Source organism: Cebidichthys violaceus, unplaced genomic scaffold (genome assembly GCF_023349555.1).
Source record: "Cebidichthys violaceus isolate CVI_PGR_0920_01 unplaced genomic scaffold, fCebVio1.0.p SCAF_12, whole genome shotgun sequence".
NCBI classification, from domain to species: Eukaryota; Metazoa; Chordata; class Actinopteri; order Perciformes; family Stichaeidae; genus Cebidichthys; species Cebidichthys violaceus.
In genome coordinates, this window is record NW_027176285.1 from 12,530,617 (window position 1) to 12,550,207 (window position 19,591).

At 41.3% G+C, this 19,591-nt stretch overlaps 1 protein-coding gene across 2 annotated transcripts; it reads right to left on the minus strand.

Annotated features, from left to right (window-relative positions):
* Window positions 1-3,143: 3,143 nt before the first annotated feature.
* LOC137869217 (aryl hydrocarbon receptor-like) lies at window positions 3,144-19,359 on the minus strand. Of its 2 annotated transcripts, XM_068706461.1 has the most exons (12): window positions 18,954-19,359; window positions 16,844-16,907; window positions 15,300-15,459; window positions 9,967-10,079; window positions 9,785-9,874; window positions 8,903-9,023; window positions 8,249-8,388; window positions 7,690-7,874; window positions 7,490-7,599; window positions 7,264-7,405; window positions 5,743-7,093; window positions 3,144-4,918 (listed from the first exon to the last, which is right to left on the minus strand). In XM_068706461.1, exons 1-12 carry the CDS (start codon window positions 19,010-19,012, stop codon window positions 4,817-4,819), a joined length of 2,637 nt encoding a protein of 878 aa, XP_068562562.1. In that variant the 5' UTR covers window positions 19,013-19,359; the 3' UTR covers window positions 3,144-4,816. The 2 variants fall into 2 exon arrangements, with proteins under 2 accessions (XP_068562562.1, XP_068562563.1); XM_068706462.1 differs by lacking the exon at window positions 16,844-16,907 and having other exon boundaries at window positions 15,281-15,459.
* Between the last annotated feature and the right edge of the window lie 232 nt (window positions 19,360-19,591).

Here is a 19,591-nt window from a genome sequence, read left to right on the forward strand (position 1 = left end):
TACTGATGGGAAGTATTCACATCTTGTACATAAGTCATAACTAACACAACAATGTATAAATGTAAATACAACAAAAAAAAAATGCTGCTTTCAATATACTTCAGTAAAAGTACACAAGAATTATCAGCAAAATGTACTTAAACGTATCAGAAGTATACTGAAGTATCAATGTAGAGCAGCATGTTGCTGTTGTAGCTGCTGCAGGTGGAGATACTTTTACTACTTTATTTACAGTTAGCTAGTTGAGGGAAGTGGTTCCCAACCTCGGGGTCGGGCCCCTCCGAACAGTCACCAGATAAATCTGAGGGGTCGAGAGACGAAGACTAAGTTCAGAAACAACAAACAGCTTTTCTGTTAATATTATACTTTACTTGAATTATATCTATTTGGGCCTCAAACACTTACCAAAATAAAACCATCTGAGAAGTTTAGGGTAGAAATTTATTTTTTGATGGAAATACGACGTTGTGACCATAAACTAGGGCTGGGCGATAAGGAGAATATCAAATATGAAAGGTAAAGGTAAACAATATAACAGCCGGAACAGTCTGGTAAGTTTAGAAAAACGTCCCTTTACTGTAATGCAGCCTTTAAAACCAGGACAAGACTAAGCTCACGCCATAACGACATTACAACACTTAAAATCAAACACGATATCAACATAATACCGATATATTGCCTCACCATAAACACTGCCTGTTTACTATAGAGTTCACCAAACTGTAAAGTCTGCTTTCAGTCACAGCCGTGGACAAATTAAACGTGACAGTAGACTTTGATTCTCGGTGAGAGGAAAGAAATCCTAATCTGAAGAATAACTTAAAATGCTGCATAAAAGCCTGCATAAAAAGTTTGATCTCATTTGAATCTGTTCCTCTCACATACAGACATATTCATCCACCTTTTGTGAAGTAAAGCTGAACTACTGTGTCTTCAGCTTTTATGAAGCAACTCCCAGAGCAGTCGTTTGTTTTTAGAGCCACTCCCTGTTTTCACAAGCCCGTCTTCCTCTCTTTCTTTTCTCTTCCTAATAGAGCATCAGATTCCTCGCGTGAGAACGTGGTATCGGGCCCGGCTGATTGTGATATTGGGTTACTTTTATTTTTCCTCTGTCTTTAATCTCTCATTCAGACAGAATAGTCAGCCTTTTCTTCAGGGACAGCTTGGATTTCAGAGCTGCACTTGATTAAGCTTTAAAAAACAGATAAAATACGTGGTGCTTGTTTTATGAAAGCTAAATAAAGGTTCAGCGTTACATCTGGTGGTTGCTCACTTAGACAGGAGGAGAAAACCTTTAAGAACAACAACCTGAGGAGATGAAACAGAATGCTCTTCACTTCCAATATTCAATAACTACCGGCTCACAAGAGGAAGGAAAATGTGTTTATTGTCAAATATCTTCAATTAGATAAGTGACCAATATTCATTAAGCACAGTATTGGTACAGTGTTTCCATAATAAACCATTCTGTAAGAACATACATAAAAACAAGCAATTAATGTCACATTTCCAAACAAAATGTCTTAATTTTTACACACCATATATAAATATCCATCTGCGGGATGTGGTTACTCAAAGGTGGAAATAGTACCACAATATCCACAATGAAGACACATATAAATTTAAAACTAAAGACTAAAATCAATGCAGAACAACTAAATATATATTTTTTATTCTACATGATTTTTTGTATTTCTTATAATAAAAGGCATCTTTGATTTTTAAGGGTGTTTAGCAGTGTCTAACATTAGCGTTTAGCATATTTAGTGGCGTCTTTAAGTGGAAACTGGTGGGGCAACAACTACTTTGAACAGATAATAAACCAGAAGATTACACAATGTTATACTATGACATAATGCGTTAGCTTTAGTTAAAATTCCCCACAGGTGATACTTTCACTGGGCACGTACCTGTTCGGTTTTACCAAACATGTGGCATTGAATCCACACCTTTCATTGTGACAGCAGGTACTAAAACACAAACAGCGTCCGCTGACAACTACGAGCCAATAAGAACCCCACTTCCTGGCAAACAGCCAATCAGATTGAAGCAGTGCAACCAATCAGTTTTGAGCATGCGTATTGTCGTTTTCCCACACTCGGAGTACTCGACATTTTGTGAATTAAAACACCTTATTTTTAAACTAATAAAACCACCCACTTACCTTAACATTGTAAGATAATAATTATTCTTTTTATATCATTCATTCAATTCAGAACTATATACATGTTTCTGTGGTGGGAGGTAACTAAGCAGGCCTACATTTACTCAAGAAGGCTAGTGTACTTTTACCTGTAATTTTGACGTACTTCTACTATACTTGAATATTTGGATTTTGTGCTACTTCATACTTCTACTTCACCACACAACATCTATTTCAGCTTCAGCTACAAGACATTTTCAGATTTAAAATTAAAAATAATAAAAAAACAAACATGAATTGCGATGCATTGTTACAGGTTAAGATGAGACTTAATTGGTCCCCTTTGTAATTGGCCATCCTGCATAATGAGTACTTTTACTTTTGGTACTTTGCACACATTTTGATGCTTCTACTTTTGTACTTTTACTGAAGTAAAAATGTGAATGCAGTATTTCTACGCGGTGGTATTGCTATCGTTACTTAAGTAAATGTTTTGAGTATTAACACTGCTATCCAGCAGGTTTGGCTAATGTTAGCATTTAGCTCAAAGCACCATTGTACCTGTGTGCACAGCCTCAAAGAAGGTCTGCAGGCTCTCGAGCTTGTTTTGTTGTACACCCAATCAAAAACACAGGAGACACAAAAGAGGGAGTCTGCTGTGTGAGGGCAGACAGAGGAGGGAGGCAGCTGACGGTTATGTAATGGCTTGTGGGAACATATATATATATATATATATATATATATATATATATATATCTCTCTCAAGAGGGTTGATGTGGAGCAAGAAGGCTGGAACAAAAAAACATTAAATGAGCCATCTAAGATACTCCACAGGGAACAATACAAGTCGGCACTAAGCACACGATCCTAACGAGCTTTAACCTGATACCTCTTTATGCCGGAGGTGACCCGGTTTGAACACACTCACAGTGTCCTCACATGAACTCCTCCAGAGATAAGGCGTCATGTGATGTGTGGCATGGAGAGTAACACATGCAGGTAACAGAGGGGCTACAGTTCTTTAATCACACGTGTCCTCAATGGTTACATCTTGTACACGAGGAATACAAAGCAGCTACAGAGTGTAGAATCATCTATAATTACAGAAGCACAATAATATGGCGAACTCCTACAGGCCAAAAAAAGCATACATGTGTACTTTACTATGAATATGACTTGACAAGGTAAACAAAGTTCTTCTTTGCTGCAGCTGAGACGGATTTAAACAGTTCAGAGTCACACTCCTTAATTTAGATCTGTTCACATTGAGCTGTCAAACTGATTTCACAGTACTTTAATACTGCATTGTGTGCCTTTCACATCCATCATGCTCATTCAATGTATAACTACATATTGTAGTTCTTTAAAAATTACCAAATAATTGGCAAATGTAGCTCTAAAATGCGGGAAACATCTGCTGAGTCACAATTCTTTCCAACATGCGCTGCGTCAGTGTTGGGAAAAGATTTGTTTTCACAGCAGAAGAAAATCCAAACGTCAGTAAAAGTATAAATTCACAATTCTTAAAACAATTATCAGATGAACATTGAAACTGTTTTTTTTTTTTTGAGGTAATGTTCAGGGTTGCTGCAGCCGACCCCAGCTGATTGGGCGAAGGCCGGGTTCACATCCACATCTACGGGAAGTTTAGAGTCATCAATTAATCTAAGTGGCATGTTGGCATGTCTTTGCACTGTGGGAGGAAGCTGGAGAACCCGCTGCCAATAAAGGGAGAACATGCAAACTCCACCCAGAAGAGCCGTCCAGCCCGGGGATCGAACCCACGACGTGAAGAGATCCTTTAGGAAAACGCTTCCAATGTCAGCGATGGACAAAATCCTTGTTCTGTGCAAAAAAAATGACGCTACCAAGTTCATCTAAAGTTAGTATTTTGGATAGCCTCCAAAGTTACATTCCGTTCGGTATAAAATTCCCTCTTTGTGTTCCCATAGTAGATGGTCAGGTTTCAATCCAAATGTAGAGCAAATCTTTACTGCAAAAAATCTGGTTTCCATCCATCACTGCTAATATTAGAAGTTGGCTCATCGAGATAAACAGTTGGTGGCGCTACTTCTCCAGTCGGGTGCCATTAAACTGTTGTAGAAGAAGTAATTAAAAGACCAAATAATGAGAAGCCGTGACGGAAATGTGATATTTCCGTTTACTTTACACGAATGAGAACAAACATTTCTTTACTTTTAAAGTAACTTAGAAGAAATGAAAGGTATTACAAGACCTGATATAAAGTGTCCTCTAAACGCTGATATTAACAAGAAGTTCCATAACAACAGAGAGTCCACGGATTCACATTGAGACGTACAGTGAGAAGGATGAAACGGTCTTCTAAATGAAGAGCACGTGTCCTCCATTCCTCACGGCTGTGTGACACAGTCAACATTTCATCAAGTCCACTAGTAATAAAGCTTCCACTCACATTCATTGTTGGTTACTCGCAGCGTGAATATGAGTAAGAAAGCAAATTATTGGAAAAGATTGTTTGATAAATATTTGAAGAGTCAAAAGATTGCAATGCAGCAAACATTTTGTTGAGTTTGAAATGAGACGGTTGGTATTTGTCGGTGAGCCACAGCAGACGAAACATCTATGAAATGTCACGAGTGTCCCAGAGGGGAAGCTCCTCATCGTACTTTTGTGCAAATCTCCCTCGAGCCGCTACGGGCCGGTGTTTCGGGGGAGGTTGCTGCTCCCGGGGTGAAGGTGGAAGGCAGGGAAGGCAAACGGGTCGACGACAGCGTTCAGGGAAACTCTGGGGATCTGTGAGAGAAGGAGCGGGAAAAGACAAACACTGTGATTATCCTGAAGACTAAAAACCTTCAGCTGGATCAGATCGTGGTGAGGGGAGGTCCAATGATGTGACGTGAAGCATTTACAGACACTACTGTGATCCTCCCTGAACTCATGGAAGACTCATCAGGACTGTCCTAATAATAACAGACCTGTTGGAAATCAGACGGCAAACCTCCAGTTCAGCCGAGTGAAACCGATGGTCTGTTTAGAGTTAAATAGACCATAAAGCAGAGTATGCTTTAGGGCGGGGCTTACTGCGATTGACAGTTGTCGCTACCAGATGACCGAGGGTGCCACAAGATTTAATTGCATTTTTCTTTAATTAATTGTTTTTTAATAACATTTCATCTTGTATATCTACTTAAGGAAATTCCAATTTTTAAGTGTTTTAAAGGAGTTGAATCCAAAATTCTGAACTGGTATTCTGAGTTCATGCATGATTCATGCACACAGACTTTATAGACTAATATTTTTACATCAAAGAACCAGATATTTTATAACCAATTGATGATTAAAAGTGGAGAGTTTCATGCATATATATATATATATATATATATATATATATATATATATATATATATATATATATATATAGTATTGCAACTATCAGTCTTTGACTTTGAAAAATGAAATCACTCACAACTCTATGTGTTTGCTAGACAGCTGAGATAAAGGAGAGGCTCATCAAAACCGCCTGAGGCATAAATAATGTGTTTTCAAAGACAAATCACAACCATCTGGACAAACAGTCGGGAAGCAACCCGAGCCTTTCCTTTAAGTCTTTATTTTACCTGAGCTTCACCGTTCCAACAGAAGAACGATGACTGTAATGATCCCGAGCTGATGTCGCCCACATCTGTGCACATCATCATCATCTGATCGACGCCCCCGACCGCCATGCCCGGATGGGGCCGGCCGAAGGGAACGTTCGCGGTTCCTCTGGAGCACGGGGGTCCCAGAAGAGGCCCGTTCTGTGCGGCGGGAACAGTGGCGGCGTTCGGTGTGCGACCGTCTCTTTTCTCGTACATGCAGCTGCCGGATGAGCGAGCCGTTGAGTGCTCGCCGCCTGCTGTGTGTGAGGAATGAGTCGGTGTGTGATGGGGAAACTGTTGCCACACCGACGGGCTCTGAAGCTGCGGCCCCGTCTGTCGAGAACCAGTTAGCGTGTATTGCACAGTTTGATTCGAGCTGCTGTGGATGCTGTTGGTGTTCTGAACAGCGTGGCAGGGTTGTGTTGACATCGTTTGGTTGCCACACTGGTGAGAGCTGCTGCTGCTGCTGCTGCCTGGAGGCCACAGTGACGAGGCGTGTCCCTGCGGAGCGTTACGACACCGTGTGTGCGCCGCCCTGTGAGACACAGCTTGAGAAGCACCTTTCAGTGCAGCCGGATAACCGACGGCACCGAGGACGTCTCCAAACGGAGCCGGCTCTGCAAAGACAGACGTGGCGTCCGTCGTTCGCTGCCACTCGTTTGAAAACACAGACCCGGGATGCTGTTGGATGGATAACTTGTTAACAGACCCAGAAACGTGACCTGAACCCTGCGCAGTCTCTCTCCTCAGAGCCTCCTCCACATACGAGAACACGTCGTTGGCCAGGATGTGATTTAGTCCCGTCGATACCTCTTCCCTCTCGTCGTTCAGCCTGGTGAGGGTGCTCTCCCACTCCCTCAGCTCTGTCTCCTCAACTTCGAGACCCTCTATCCCTCCGTCCTCAATGTCCCCCAAAATCTGCTCCAAAGAGTCAATCATGGCCTCCGATGTGAGGTTCCCCGTGATGGACCTGGAGGCCTGGGTCTGGCCCGGCACACTGAGCAGAGCATGGCTGTCCAGGAAGGCCTGCTCCAAGGGAGGCTGGGGTTGTTCCAAATCCAAGTCCTCTATTTGGGTGAAGATCGGGAGCTGAGCACTGGGTTCCTGCGGCTGGGTGTAAACAGAGTGGTCCTGTCGGCGAAAGGACCCCAGAAGGGAGGCAGGGTCCAGAGGTTTCTCCGTCGCGGGCTCCGTGGTGCCCGGTGCGCCGGAGCCAGGAGGAGCCAGGATGGATTCCAGAGAAACGTCGTACAGGACTCCTTCACCCGTGGCGAGGTTGAACGGGAGCTGCTGTCTCCTCTGGTGTAAGTGTTCCTCTCCTTCTTCGTTTCTGCAGAAAAATAGATTAACGCTGTACTTTTAAATCCTTAAATCAGGGGTGTATGGGGGGGGGGGGTTTCAGAAGAGAAGGAGGTTCTTTCACCAAAGTAATTTCCTGCATTGTACATTTATTATTTGTACATTCAAAACATGTTTCGTCTCCTAAGACTTAACGCTTACGTGAGGGCTTTCTGGCGAGCGATGATGAAGTCCGGTCTCCCTCCCTTGAAGACGATCCTGGCATTGGCCTGAACCCACAACCAGCAACCCGCTTTAGTCAGCAGCCTGAAGAACGTGAAGCCGCTGTCTCCGGTCTTCATCACTGCGGACGGAGATGGAAGTCAGGTTAGCGGCAGCACTGTAGAGGTAGAGAGTGTGTGTGTGTGTGTGTTGCAGGATAACTCACTGCGGAGGTGGTTGTCAGCGCAGTACATCATGTCGCCGGCGTGGATGAACTGATAGCCAGAGCCCGTAGTGACCAACTCTACCTCCGTATATCCTAAAACCAGCTTCCCTCTGCAAAGACACACAGACTGTTACAGAGGCTGTTCCTGGAAAAGCATATTATTATTATATCATATTAAGAGATTCACCAGAGGTGCCAACCTGGTGTCTATGCCCACAGGAGCAAAATCCATCCTGTGTTTGGACTGGAAGATGAGGGTCTTAGTCCGGATCGCCATGACAGAGGGAGGCTGCAGAGGAGTGGCGATGGCAAACAGAGCCAACTGAGGAGGAGACGCGCTTCCCTGCAAATGGAGGTACTTCAGACGTCCGTTGAAGTTTAGAGCCTAAAGGTGGAGGAGAGAGAGTTCATGCTAGCAGCACATGGCTCTATGGACGGTCCATCACTTGCATGTGGGGCGTCAATTTGGTTTATACAATTTTGGTAAAATTGGAGGACACTTCATTGTTGTATTGTTTTCCAATTTTTGTAAAATAAAATATCAAAAAAATTCAACCTGCGTTTCTTAATTTTTTTTATGATTCATGTCATGGTAACTGTGTTATTCTGCACTAAAGACACTTGTGAGTTCTCTCTACTTCTAGCCATGATTGTGCTGTTTCCACAGAGGAGCAGGACTTTTATATTGCTGTGAAAAACGAGGTAAAAACGCCCCAAAGCTGCTTGTGCTTCAGAGGGTTAACGGACGCTTTGATTTACCAGGAATCCAGAGGCGTTGTCCAGGAGGCAGCGGAGGCGACAGCAGAAGCTTCTGTCCAGGAAAGAGGAGTTCTCTGGGGGGACGTACTGAGGCAAAGAGCTCCCGGAGCTGCTCGAGGCTTTACTGCTCCACTGGCCATCTGCAGAGAGAGAAAACATCTGTATCAGAACATGTCTGCCTTCTAGCTTCATCAGCTCCTGATTAAATCTCCACGTAGGACAAATAAAGCATCTCTCTGCGTCTGAATAGCATTTACAAAAGACACAGACGATTAATGTCTGATTATTTACTTGATTAATCATCCATAAAATCAAATGTCAGGATTATTGCTTATTATTCAGATTTTTTTTACAGTGTCTTAAGTGATTTTATGCTATAGTTTTAGTAATTATATTTATTTGAATTATTGTATTTCGCTCAAATTTAAAAACTTATTTTTTTCATGTTGTTTTTTATTTCTTTTTCTTAACTTAATTTGGTGTGCATTGATTTGTTTGAAAGGTGCTATATAAATAAAACTTGATTGATTTAAAGTTCAGATTTAAAATCAGTTTAAAGAGGCAGTGCACAAAGGGTTGGGTGGACGTTGGTCGGGAGCCACAAATGTGAATAAAACATGTTATATGTTTGATGCTGACCAGTTGAACTCGTACCTTGTGCTCTCACGTCTGAGTGAGAGTCGCTGGGTTTGAGGGCGAAGTGGAGCTGACATCTGAACATCTCTCTGTCCTCCATGTGGACGAGATCATGCACACTCTGGTGGACCACATCGGACTGACGAAGGGAGGGAAGTTTAAGTACAATTTGAGGTACTTCACTTTTATTTTACGCTACTTTATACTACTTTATAATCAGGTTTATTGTCATGAAGGATTTCAAACACACAATATTTGCTTTGGTATTTTGGTGCTCAACAAAAAAACAAGAATTATGGACATAAAATAAATATTTATCAATAAACAGGATGAAAAATATATTAAAAATATATGAAATATATTCGTTTTTAAAAACAGCAGAGAGGAGAAGCTCTGCTCCTGGAGGAGGAGGAGGAGGAGGAGGAGGAGGAGATGCTGCTGCTGCTGCTGCTGCTGCCGGGAGCTGAGCTCTCCTCCTCCCTCCGGAGCTCCAGACTGCAGGTCCAAGGCTGCAGGTGAAGCCGGATCTGGGTCTTTTCCATGGGGGACCGGTCTCTGCTGGAGGATCTGGGTCTGTCCACGGTGGACCGGTCTCTGCTGGAGGATCTGGGTCTTTCCACGGTAGACCAGGTCTCTGCTGGAGGATCTGGGTCTGTCCACGGTAGACCGGTCTCTGCTGGAGTCTGAGCTGAAGGAGTTTCTGATGAACCTGCATGAGTTCATCTGGTTTCACCAGAATCCGACCCGGTGGCACCGATGACGAGCATTAAGAATAACTCTATAGAAACAGACCATCTTCTCTCTGATGGTCTCTTTACTGATGGAGGTCTGATAGAGGATCAGGACTAAACTGAGACTGGTTCATCACTGGTACTAAGACAGATGTTTACTGTGGTTTACCTGATGGAAGCCCAGGAAGTCCTGGATGGTCGGTGATGTGTAGAAGATCGTTCCATCAGTCGTCACGACCAACACAAACCCGTTTAAAGCCTGCAGAAAGAACGGAAATACTAGATTACCTCCACCCTGACAAATACACGCCTACTTTATGCACGCTTGTAATGCAATGCTTTGTTCTGTACCTGGAGGAGGAGTTCCCCCTCTGAGAAACCGACTCCATCCAGAGACACCGACTGTCCATTGCTGCCGTGTGCAGACACAAGAGGAGCCGACCTCACGTGCTTCTGCAGCGCTGCTGAAATATACAGAAGAAAAGAAATACTCGTGAGATTCATCTTCCATGTCCTGAAGACGCCTCAAGGGAAGAAAGTGAACTCAAGAGCACAGAAACACATTGAAGTGGCAAAATATGTCATTTATACTACAAAACTATAAACTATAAATACATGATGCAAGCCTTGAGAGAGTTCAGTAACAACAAACAATTCTGCATTCAAATGTTTCTCAAATAAAAGCACCAAAATATACTTAAAGTAAATTCACATGTATTTGTTTAGTGCCTTGTACCTCTTTACAACTTTATATGTTTAATAATTAAGCGACACACGACTTAAAAATACATCATAGTTCATTAGATGATTTATATTTTGTGTTATGAATCTGAATCTGCAAAGTAGCCTGACTATTATCTAATATTGTCAAATAAATCTTGACATTTACAAAACAATATTTCCCTCTGAGATGGAGCAGGAGTAAAAAGTTAAATAAGAAGGAAATACTCTAGTAAAGTAAAAGTACCTCAAAACTGTACTTAAGTATAGACCTTGAGTGGCCTAAATGTACATTCCACTAACGTTAAAATGACCCCGGACCCTCCAGGAGGACACAGTATTCACGTGCACATAGAACGGCCATTCCTTCTGTTGTGTTGATAATAAATCTTGTGCAATCTAATCTGTGATCGCCGGCATCCCGTCAGCGAAGTAACACCTCCTTTCCTTTCCTTACAGTAATGACTCGATGGCACGCTAACTAACTTCTCTCCTCCTTCCCTTCTCCCCTTTTCAAAACAAAGCTGGATCTGCGTCTCGTCTCTTACCCCCCCCCCTAAACAAATTGGAGAGTTTTAACGAAAAGTCTGGTTTTAACCCGACGTCTGTAATCTGGCCTTCCTCCTCCGGTAAGGAGGTAAGCAAATATTACTTCATAAGATACCTTGAAACACTCAAACTTCAGAAAGAAAGTTCATCAAAGTTCAATTCTTTTTACTTCTTTTCTGAACCACTGAACTCTCAATGTACTTCAGTGCCTCTCTCTCTTTCCAGTCCATTGAAACAAATGACCTACTGTATCAAATCAGGAGGAATTGTGCTGCATTTCTGCTTCCTCAATGCATCGCCTTTCTATTTTCACACTCCTGAAACTCTATTACAATATTTGTCCACATGAAGCAGCCGGTGCTTGTATAAAAGCCTCAGCCTGTTCATGACTCAGCACATTTATTCTGCAGTTAACGACGGCGCTGACCTCGCCGCTACCTCGTTATCGACAGAAAACCCAGGAAGCAGACATCCTCAGGAACAAGCAGCTCCACAAGAACTCCCTGTGGCGTCGCACTCACCATGGTAAGGTGGTGGAAGAAGCCTCACCTGGGACTCCTTCAAGGGAACAACAAGTGAGTTTGTGCTTAACCCTCCTGCACTCACACACGCACCTTAGCTTTCTTTAAAGTTTAATTCATGCATACTTTTATGTAGTATTTTTGGCAGTACATTAGTTTATCTTAAAGTTTCTACTTTCTATTTCCTTTGAGCTACCAGCGCTGAAGGAGGGGGGAGGAAAAAGCAGTAAAGAAGCAACATATAACATATAAATAGATAAGTCCCTGGAGAGAAGTCTGATGTTCCTTTTGTCAATTTATCTCTCAAGGGTTTGTTCTCGATTTCACTTCAACTATCAATAAATAAAAGACGTCCTCCAGCCACGAGGACTTCATGAACGTTTTGTTTTCATTTGAAGGCTTTGTTGTGTTCAGAATCGACCCGTTATGGGCCCTGTCCCTGAACAAACATCCTCCACAATCGGAGGAAACTGCTGTGGAAGATCAGATGGAGACGTAGAAGAAGTCAGGAGGCCACTGAGAGGCTTTCATCCTCGTGATCAACGGTGTTTTATTTAGTCGGCCCACCACTTTGGTCCAGACTGAAATATACCTCAACAACTGTCAGAGCGATTGTCATGAAATGTGTTATGATCCCCAGAGGATGAATCCTACTGACTTTGATTATCCCCTGACTCCTCCTCTAGCGCCACCATGAGGTTTACCTTTTTGTTTTTCAGTAAAACTTCTCAACAACTGTTGAATTGATTGCCATGAACTTTGGTTCGGATATTCCCAGTCTCCAGAGGATGAACTGTACTAACTTTGATGAATCTAGGGCCATCTAGTTTCCATGTATCCAGTGAAATATCTCCACACCTACTGGGTTTACTTGCACAACGTTTTTATGCAGCTGTTAATGATGTATTGTAACGACTGGTGAGCCGCCAACACTTTGGTTTACGACCAAATATCTACTAAACTAAAGATATCCCCGTCAGCCTCAGCTGTAATTATCTTCCCTGCAGCTCGTGATTACACGTGGTTACACATATAATGTGTGACGTCACGACGACTACGTCCACTTCTTATACACAGTACGTGAACTGGACGAACATCAGCGTTGAGGAGGAGATAACACGCTCACAATAAACTGCATGACGGCGAGAGGAAGAACACGTCTGATGGGCCTCGCAATGACGTACGTGAACCTTCTCCTCACCCGTCATCTCCTAGCTCTCTCTCCCCCCCCCCCCCTCTCTCTCTCTCTCTCTCTCTCTCGATTCCCCTTCACTTTTTGCAAACACTGAATATGTGTTACAAAAACAACAAAACAATCTTCATATCTAGAACAACATCTGGCTAGTATGGTGGCGGTTGTATGATAAACAAACACAGTCTGTTAGCTGTGTTCAAAGGCCTCGTCCAGAGCCCTCATGTCGTGCCACCATGCTTCAGACACCCCCCCTGTGCCCCCCCCCCCCCCCGCGCTCCATCAACAGCAGCGATCTTTGATAGCAGAGCGAGGAGAGGTACAAAGAGAGAGAGAGAGAGAGAGAGAGAGAGAGAGAGAGAGAGAGAGAGAGAGAGAGAGAGAGAGAGAGAGAGAGAAGAAAGGCCTGCTGGACTCTGCTGCTCATCTGGTGGAAAATCTGTGGCCACGATGGCACCGGTTACTGTGTAATTTAGTTGTTGTTTTTAAAAGCGTATATTTAGGCTGATTTTTGGCAACAGCTGGTGGAGGCATCTTGGTTTGCTTTACAAATACCGTTCAAACTGTGCACACAAATATTTTAAGTATAGCTACACGTAAAGGTCAGATTACTGGTTACTCTGAGTCACTGGTGAATATAACGAGACTTTTTGTGCCCCAAATTTCAGGTGTTTTGGTAATTAAGTGGTTTCATCCTAAGCCGGGTATGACGCTCATAGAACGATGCAGAAAATGTTTACAATTATGGCGGTCAATCTGATGAAAAATCTGGATATTTCTCTTTTTAATGTATCACTTGAGTCTTATGGAACTTTTAAATTTAAAATAACCCTGTGAGCTCATGCAGGATGGAAAAACTTACAAGAGCACAGCTGGTGTTATTCTATATTTGTCTTGTCAACAAATCCCATAAAAAGATCCAAACCAAGAATGTGTCGGTCCGTCTCTCAGTGCTTCCCCCGTCTTCCTGTCCGAGTCCTTCAGCCTCACGACCATTGGTTCCTACTGAAGACGTACGTCTTTAAAAAATGTCTCATAAATATATGGTTTAATTTTTAAAAATGAAATTCGTTGGGGACTATTTTCAGCGGCGGATGAATCCACATTTGGTGCTCTAGTGAGTATTTGTAAATAAACTGATTCATGGTGATGAAGGCTCATTGATGTGTTTTGAATTGAGCTCTATGGAAAACAGGAAGAAGAGGTATCAGGGTTTGATACACTCACAATAGTTTTCATGACAGAAATAAAGAATATCACCAGACTTGTGTTTTGATTTAAAAACATCTTTTGCTAAACAATAACCAGAACAAAAGAAACTGGAATCAGCTGTCGGAAACTCAACGATGTAGCAGGACGGTGCAGGCAACCAACTGCCACCTGTGACAGTGTGTGTGTGTGTGTGTGTGTGTGTGTGTGTGTGTGAAATCAGCATCAGAACAAGGACCTCATGTTCCCGTCTGCCTGTCTCGTGTCGCTTTGCATAGACCGCCCCTGCAGCACACTGTCCCAGCAGAGGGACTATTCATTATTCACAGTGTCGGGTTCCTAAAACACTCAGAGTTCTGCCTCAACAACGTCTGGAGCTGCATGTCCGCTCACCTGACACACACACACACACACACACACTGCATGATTACTGTCTGCTGACACCAGGGCTGGAGGAAGTGTTCACATCCTCTACTTCAGTAGAAGTACTAATACCACTCTGTGAAAATACTCCACTACAAGTGAAAGTCCAGTAAAAGTATGTAATCAGGAAAGTGTCCCTGAAGTATTAAAGGCAGTAACAATGTCCTCTGTGACTTTTCTACTATAATATATTCTATCATTAGATTATTATGACTCACGCATTAATGTAGAAGCTGAATCTTACTGGTGTAGTTGGTTGAGGTGGAGCTTATTTTGAACTATTGCCCACTGTGAACTATTCCTTCTGTGAACTGTTGCACATTCCTTGGACAATTATGCACATTTCTGAACAGAACTACTCCTTTTACAAACTGCACAGCTCTTCCATTTATAATTTAGATATATGGTACATATCTGTTATAGTATTTTTCTTCTATTTTATATTTTAGTTTCTTGATTTTTGCAATACTTGCTTTTATTTTAAATTAATTTAATAAAAGAAATGTTCTGTACTAAAACATTAAAGCAAATTCCTTGTATGTGAAAAACCTACTTGGCAAAAAATCGGTTTCTGATTAACTAATTCATATTTTCACTAAGGATTAATCTGCTGATTCTGTTAATGTATAGATAATAATTAAACCGTTGATTGATTGTTCCGTAAAAATATTGTTTTTGTTACAATTACCGAAAAGTGACAACTCCACAGTCCTAAAAATAAATTGAAATAAATTAAATGATTAAAAAGAAAAGCAGCAAACCTTCACATTTGAGAAGACGAAAGCATGAAATGTTTTTACATGAACAATTACAAAACGATAATTCAAATATTTGCCAATTAATTTCCTGTCAACCGACATTTTCATTTGTTTTGAATGCAAAAATAATGAATGTCTAAAGTAACTCAAGCTTTCTGGAGTACAGCGTACAATATTCCACTCTGAGATGTAGTGGAGTCAAAGTAAAGCGCCCTACACTTGTACTCAAGTTGAATACTTGAGTAGAAGTACTTGATTACATCCACAGAACTGCGAGGTGGAGGTCCACTGACCGTTGAAGTAGCTCTTCACCTTCAGGTATCCCACGCTGAGCCGGAGCACCGACAGCTTGTCCAGACGAGACCTGACCTCGTCGGAGAACGGCAGCATGCCGGTGAGGCGGTCCAGCTCTCCGTTCAGACGGTCCCGGTGCCGCTTGGACGGATTGGTCTTCACCGGCGGAGTCTTGGCACTGACACGACACACAGACACACAAAGACGATTTGTTGAGAGATGCTTGCTTGCAAAAACTTGTTCGCTGCGCTCGACAATCTATGCGACACACATTTGGAATTTCCAGCTTGAGATTCAGTGGGAGTTTTTTTGGGTACAAGGTTGCCTCTTCACATCCTGTGACGAACTCTCGTCTGAACGTCTGAACGTCTTCACTGTGTGTCAAACTCTGACTCTTCCTGTTCATGAAAACAATCTAAATCTCTAAGAGACGATGTTTGTTTGCTGCCCAAATAAACCGCTGACCACATCAAACGCAGATTCCACTTCCTGGTTTTAGGAGGCTGACAGCATGGCTCATACTTCTGTTATTACAAGACTGGAAAACACACAGAGAGAGAAACATGCTTGTTTTATTAGTAAGAACATTCATCCGGAAATATGAGATTTACTGAGAGTTCATCACTGAAATGACGTCCAACAAATAAATTAGGAAGCAGTGGTGGAAAGTATCCAAGTACATTTACTCAAGGACTGAACTGAGGTACTTGTACCTTCCTGACACTCTCTGCTTCCCTTCACTTATCTGCTTTATGTACATTTTTGAATGCTAAACACATGACAATGTACAAGCACAACTAAAACAAATCAATTAGCTAATTGATTGAAAACTAATTGGAAAATATCTCGACAACAAATTCATGATTTAAGCTTCGGAAATGATTTCAAAAAAGATTTGCAGCTTTTTAGTTTTGATAATTAAAATGTATTTTTAAGATATTTGCATAACTAAAACTAGTTGCAGCTGAAACAATTAGTTGATTAATCAATAAGTAAATTGACAGATAATTAATTGGCAACTATTTTTCTAATCATTAAAGTAAATATTTGATGGTTCCAGCTTCTTAAATATAAGAATCTGCTGTTTTCTTTAGTCATACAGTAACGATTATAGAATATTTTGGGGTTTAGGACTGTTTATTTGACAAAACAAGACATATTGAGCAATGCTTTTTAATATAAGTGATAGATGTACACACTAATAGTGACAAAAGTGATAACTTAATAAAAAGTTATCATTGCATAGGAATTAAACACAATGTAACTATTAATTTCAATAAAATGCAATTAATGTAAAAATTAAGAATCATTGAATCATTTAAGTTCATGTATTGCGATTAATCGTCTCCTCGATCTGAGAAAAACACCTGCAGGCCAAAGTCAGCAGGGTTCATCTTCTTGGGATCATGAACATCTGCACAACATTTCATGGCAATCATCAACCAAAAGTAGACGCTGACATCCATGTGAAGATAGAACAATACAGATATCTGGAGAGGAACAGCCAGATGCAGAGTTACATCATGACTCTGAGACGGAATGTTATTATTACTACAAATTACCACAATGTAATTCCTCTGTAGCATGTCGGGACAGGCAGCAGCCTCGCCGACTGAACACTGAGATCTGAGGATAGATGCAGGAGAGAGGAGAGACAACATCGAAGGAAGGAATGAGGAGATAAAACGAGAGCGAGAGAGAGAGAGAGAGAGAGAGAGAGAGAGAGAGAGAGAGGAAAAATCTGAATTTAGAGTGGAAAGGAAAATAAAAGAGGTGCAACTTAAGGAATGCAACATCTGGAATAACACCACTTAGTTCCTGATTGTAACAAATACAGTTAAAGACTGTATTTGGGAAACAACAACAGCAAAATGGCTCACGGAGTACATAAGTAAAGCCAGTGTAGCCATGATAAATAAGAATAATAGATTAATCGTATTAAATACTCTTTTCAACTAAAATTAGCATGAATATATGCAGAAATTTAAACACCTAAAAACAGGCGAAAGTCTTACTTCTTTTATAAATCTGTTACTTATTCAGTCTCTCTCTCAGTGAAAAGATACTAACTTATTAACTAATACTTATTTTTGTTTCTGTCGAGTTTGAATGAAGTCTGTTTCACAATGATCCGCTCGGTAAAATGACTGTTTCTGTTAATGGAGTCTGGTGGTTTTGAGGAGAACATATATCGTCTGTTTCCTTTCACATATAACTCAGTGAATTAAGGGTTAATTTCTACCAAACCAGAGTTGGTGATTGTTGGAACAGCGGAAACACTAACAAAGCAATGACATTTAAGTTGTGCAAATTATTTAGGTCATCCTCCATCCTTTCATCTCCTTTTGAACTGTTCACTGTTGACTCACAAAGGGGAAATCAAATTATGAAATGACTCCAAAGGATCCTACAAACAGGCTGTGATGATTTTAGGTGATACTGACGGAAACAGATTTTGCTCTGAAGTCGAGTCAAAGCTTTGGCCCGTGATCGGCGTCCTTGTCGTGGATAACAAAGAGCTCGACTTGGATCTGGACCCAGAGCTGCTGGCCTCGGGTGGGTCGGGTTACTCGGGCAGCTTGTGTGTCTTGGAAGGAGGTTGGGCACAACAAGATGTCTGAATGCAGATGAATCTATGGAGTCTTATTGGTCAAAATAAAGCTGCTTTTTATAGCGTCATCAATTCTCTTTGTCACCGTTGTTTTCAGAGACTTCTGGATCTTTGATTGATGCAGTGATATAAATACTACAATTAAAAGAGTCGGTCAGAAGTAGAAGACATGTACTTAAGATGTTACTTCAGTAAAAGTATCTAAAACTTAAAGTATTTAAAGTAAAAGTGCTCAATGCAGAACAATGTGACTGTTCTTCTATTACATATTCTATCATGAGATGATTATCACTCAGGCATTACTGTAAAAGCAGGATTTTACTGTTTTTATTATGACTGAATCTGCTGATCATTTCCTCCAATAATCGATAAATTGTTTAGTTCGTCAAAACAGTGAGTTTTGACGAAAACTTTCAGTTTACATTTTCTGCTACTTTATACTTCTACTCCACTACATCCCAGAGTGAAATATTGTACATTTAACTTCAGTGCATGTATTTGAAAGCTTCATTTATTTTACAGATTGATAATAAAAAGTATTAATCAACTAATAAATTATATAAATTAAAGTGAGATCCAGCTTTACCGGCTGCATGATGATGATGCAATGCATCAATTTAATACTATATATATATAGATATATATCTATATCTATATCTATATATATATAGATATATATATATATAATTCTGAAATGGTGCAGAAGGAGTACTGCACGACTCAACCTCATCCACCCCTGACGTCATTACCTTCACCTGCACGACTCAACCTCATCCACCTCTGACGTCATTACCTTCGCGTGACCTTCCGCTGCAGGTGAACTGTCCACCTGTCCGAGAAATCACTCATCACTGAAGTAAAAACAACTACAAAGGATTGGTAGTACCACTAATACTACTACTACTAGTACTACTAATAATAATACAGTATTAATGGGGGTGAAGAGTGACTGATCCATTCGGCAGTGACCCGCTTTAACCCCGCAGACAGTTCAGAGTCCGGGTCTGTTTTCTGGGCTTTGGTGACACACAACACGTTTGTTATTTAACATTAAAACTGACCTTTTGTGAGCGGGCTTCTTCCTCCTCTTCACCGCGTACACTCCACTGTTCCCCGGCATGGTGGCGCTACACTTTCACCTCCAACTTTATCTTAACTCTCACTTGAAAGAACAAAAAAAAAAAGAAAACATAAAAAAAAAAAAAAAAGAAAAAAAAAAGTTTGTTTATTTAAAATCTCCTGACAGTCGTCTGTTTGTTCCTCTGCTGCCAGGGTTCATTAAAAAAAACAGGTTATTTAACTGGAACTCGGCTCAGAAGAGGAGAAAACTCCCAAATCCTTGAAGAGTGGCAGCAGTTTGCAGCGACCATGTCGTTCAGAAGCTCCTTTAACAAGTCGACAACTTTCAAAGGGAAGTAGAGCAACACACACACACACACACACACACACACACACACACACACACACACATACCAGCCTGTCCTCCCTCTGTGTGTGTGTGTGTGTGTTCTTCTGCTTCAGCCAATCAGATCCAGTGTAACGTCACAACGTCTCTGTCTCTCCCTCTGTGATTGGTGTACAGCTTCTCCTTTGTCCTCAGCTGTAAAGTACACAAACTGTACATGTAAAAAATACTTTGCCTCATTAAAACTACAAGTTATTCGGAGAGATAAAGGTTGTTTCCTTCCTGTTTAGATGT

Coding starts and splice junctions, on each gene's coding strand:
- LOC137869217 (XM_068706461.1), bottom strand. CDS start 19,012: ATGCCGGGGAACAGTGGAGTGTACGCGGTGAAGAGGAGGAAGAAGCCC. Junction 7,406..7,489: donor CGCTGACAACCACCTCCGCA/GTGAGTTATCCT, acceptor CTCCGTCCGCAG/TGATGAAGACCGGAGACAGC. Junction 7,094..7,263: donor GCTCGCCAGAAAGCCCTCAC/GTAAGCGTTAAG, acceptor ATTTTTCTGCAG/AAACGAAGAAGGAGAGGAAC.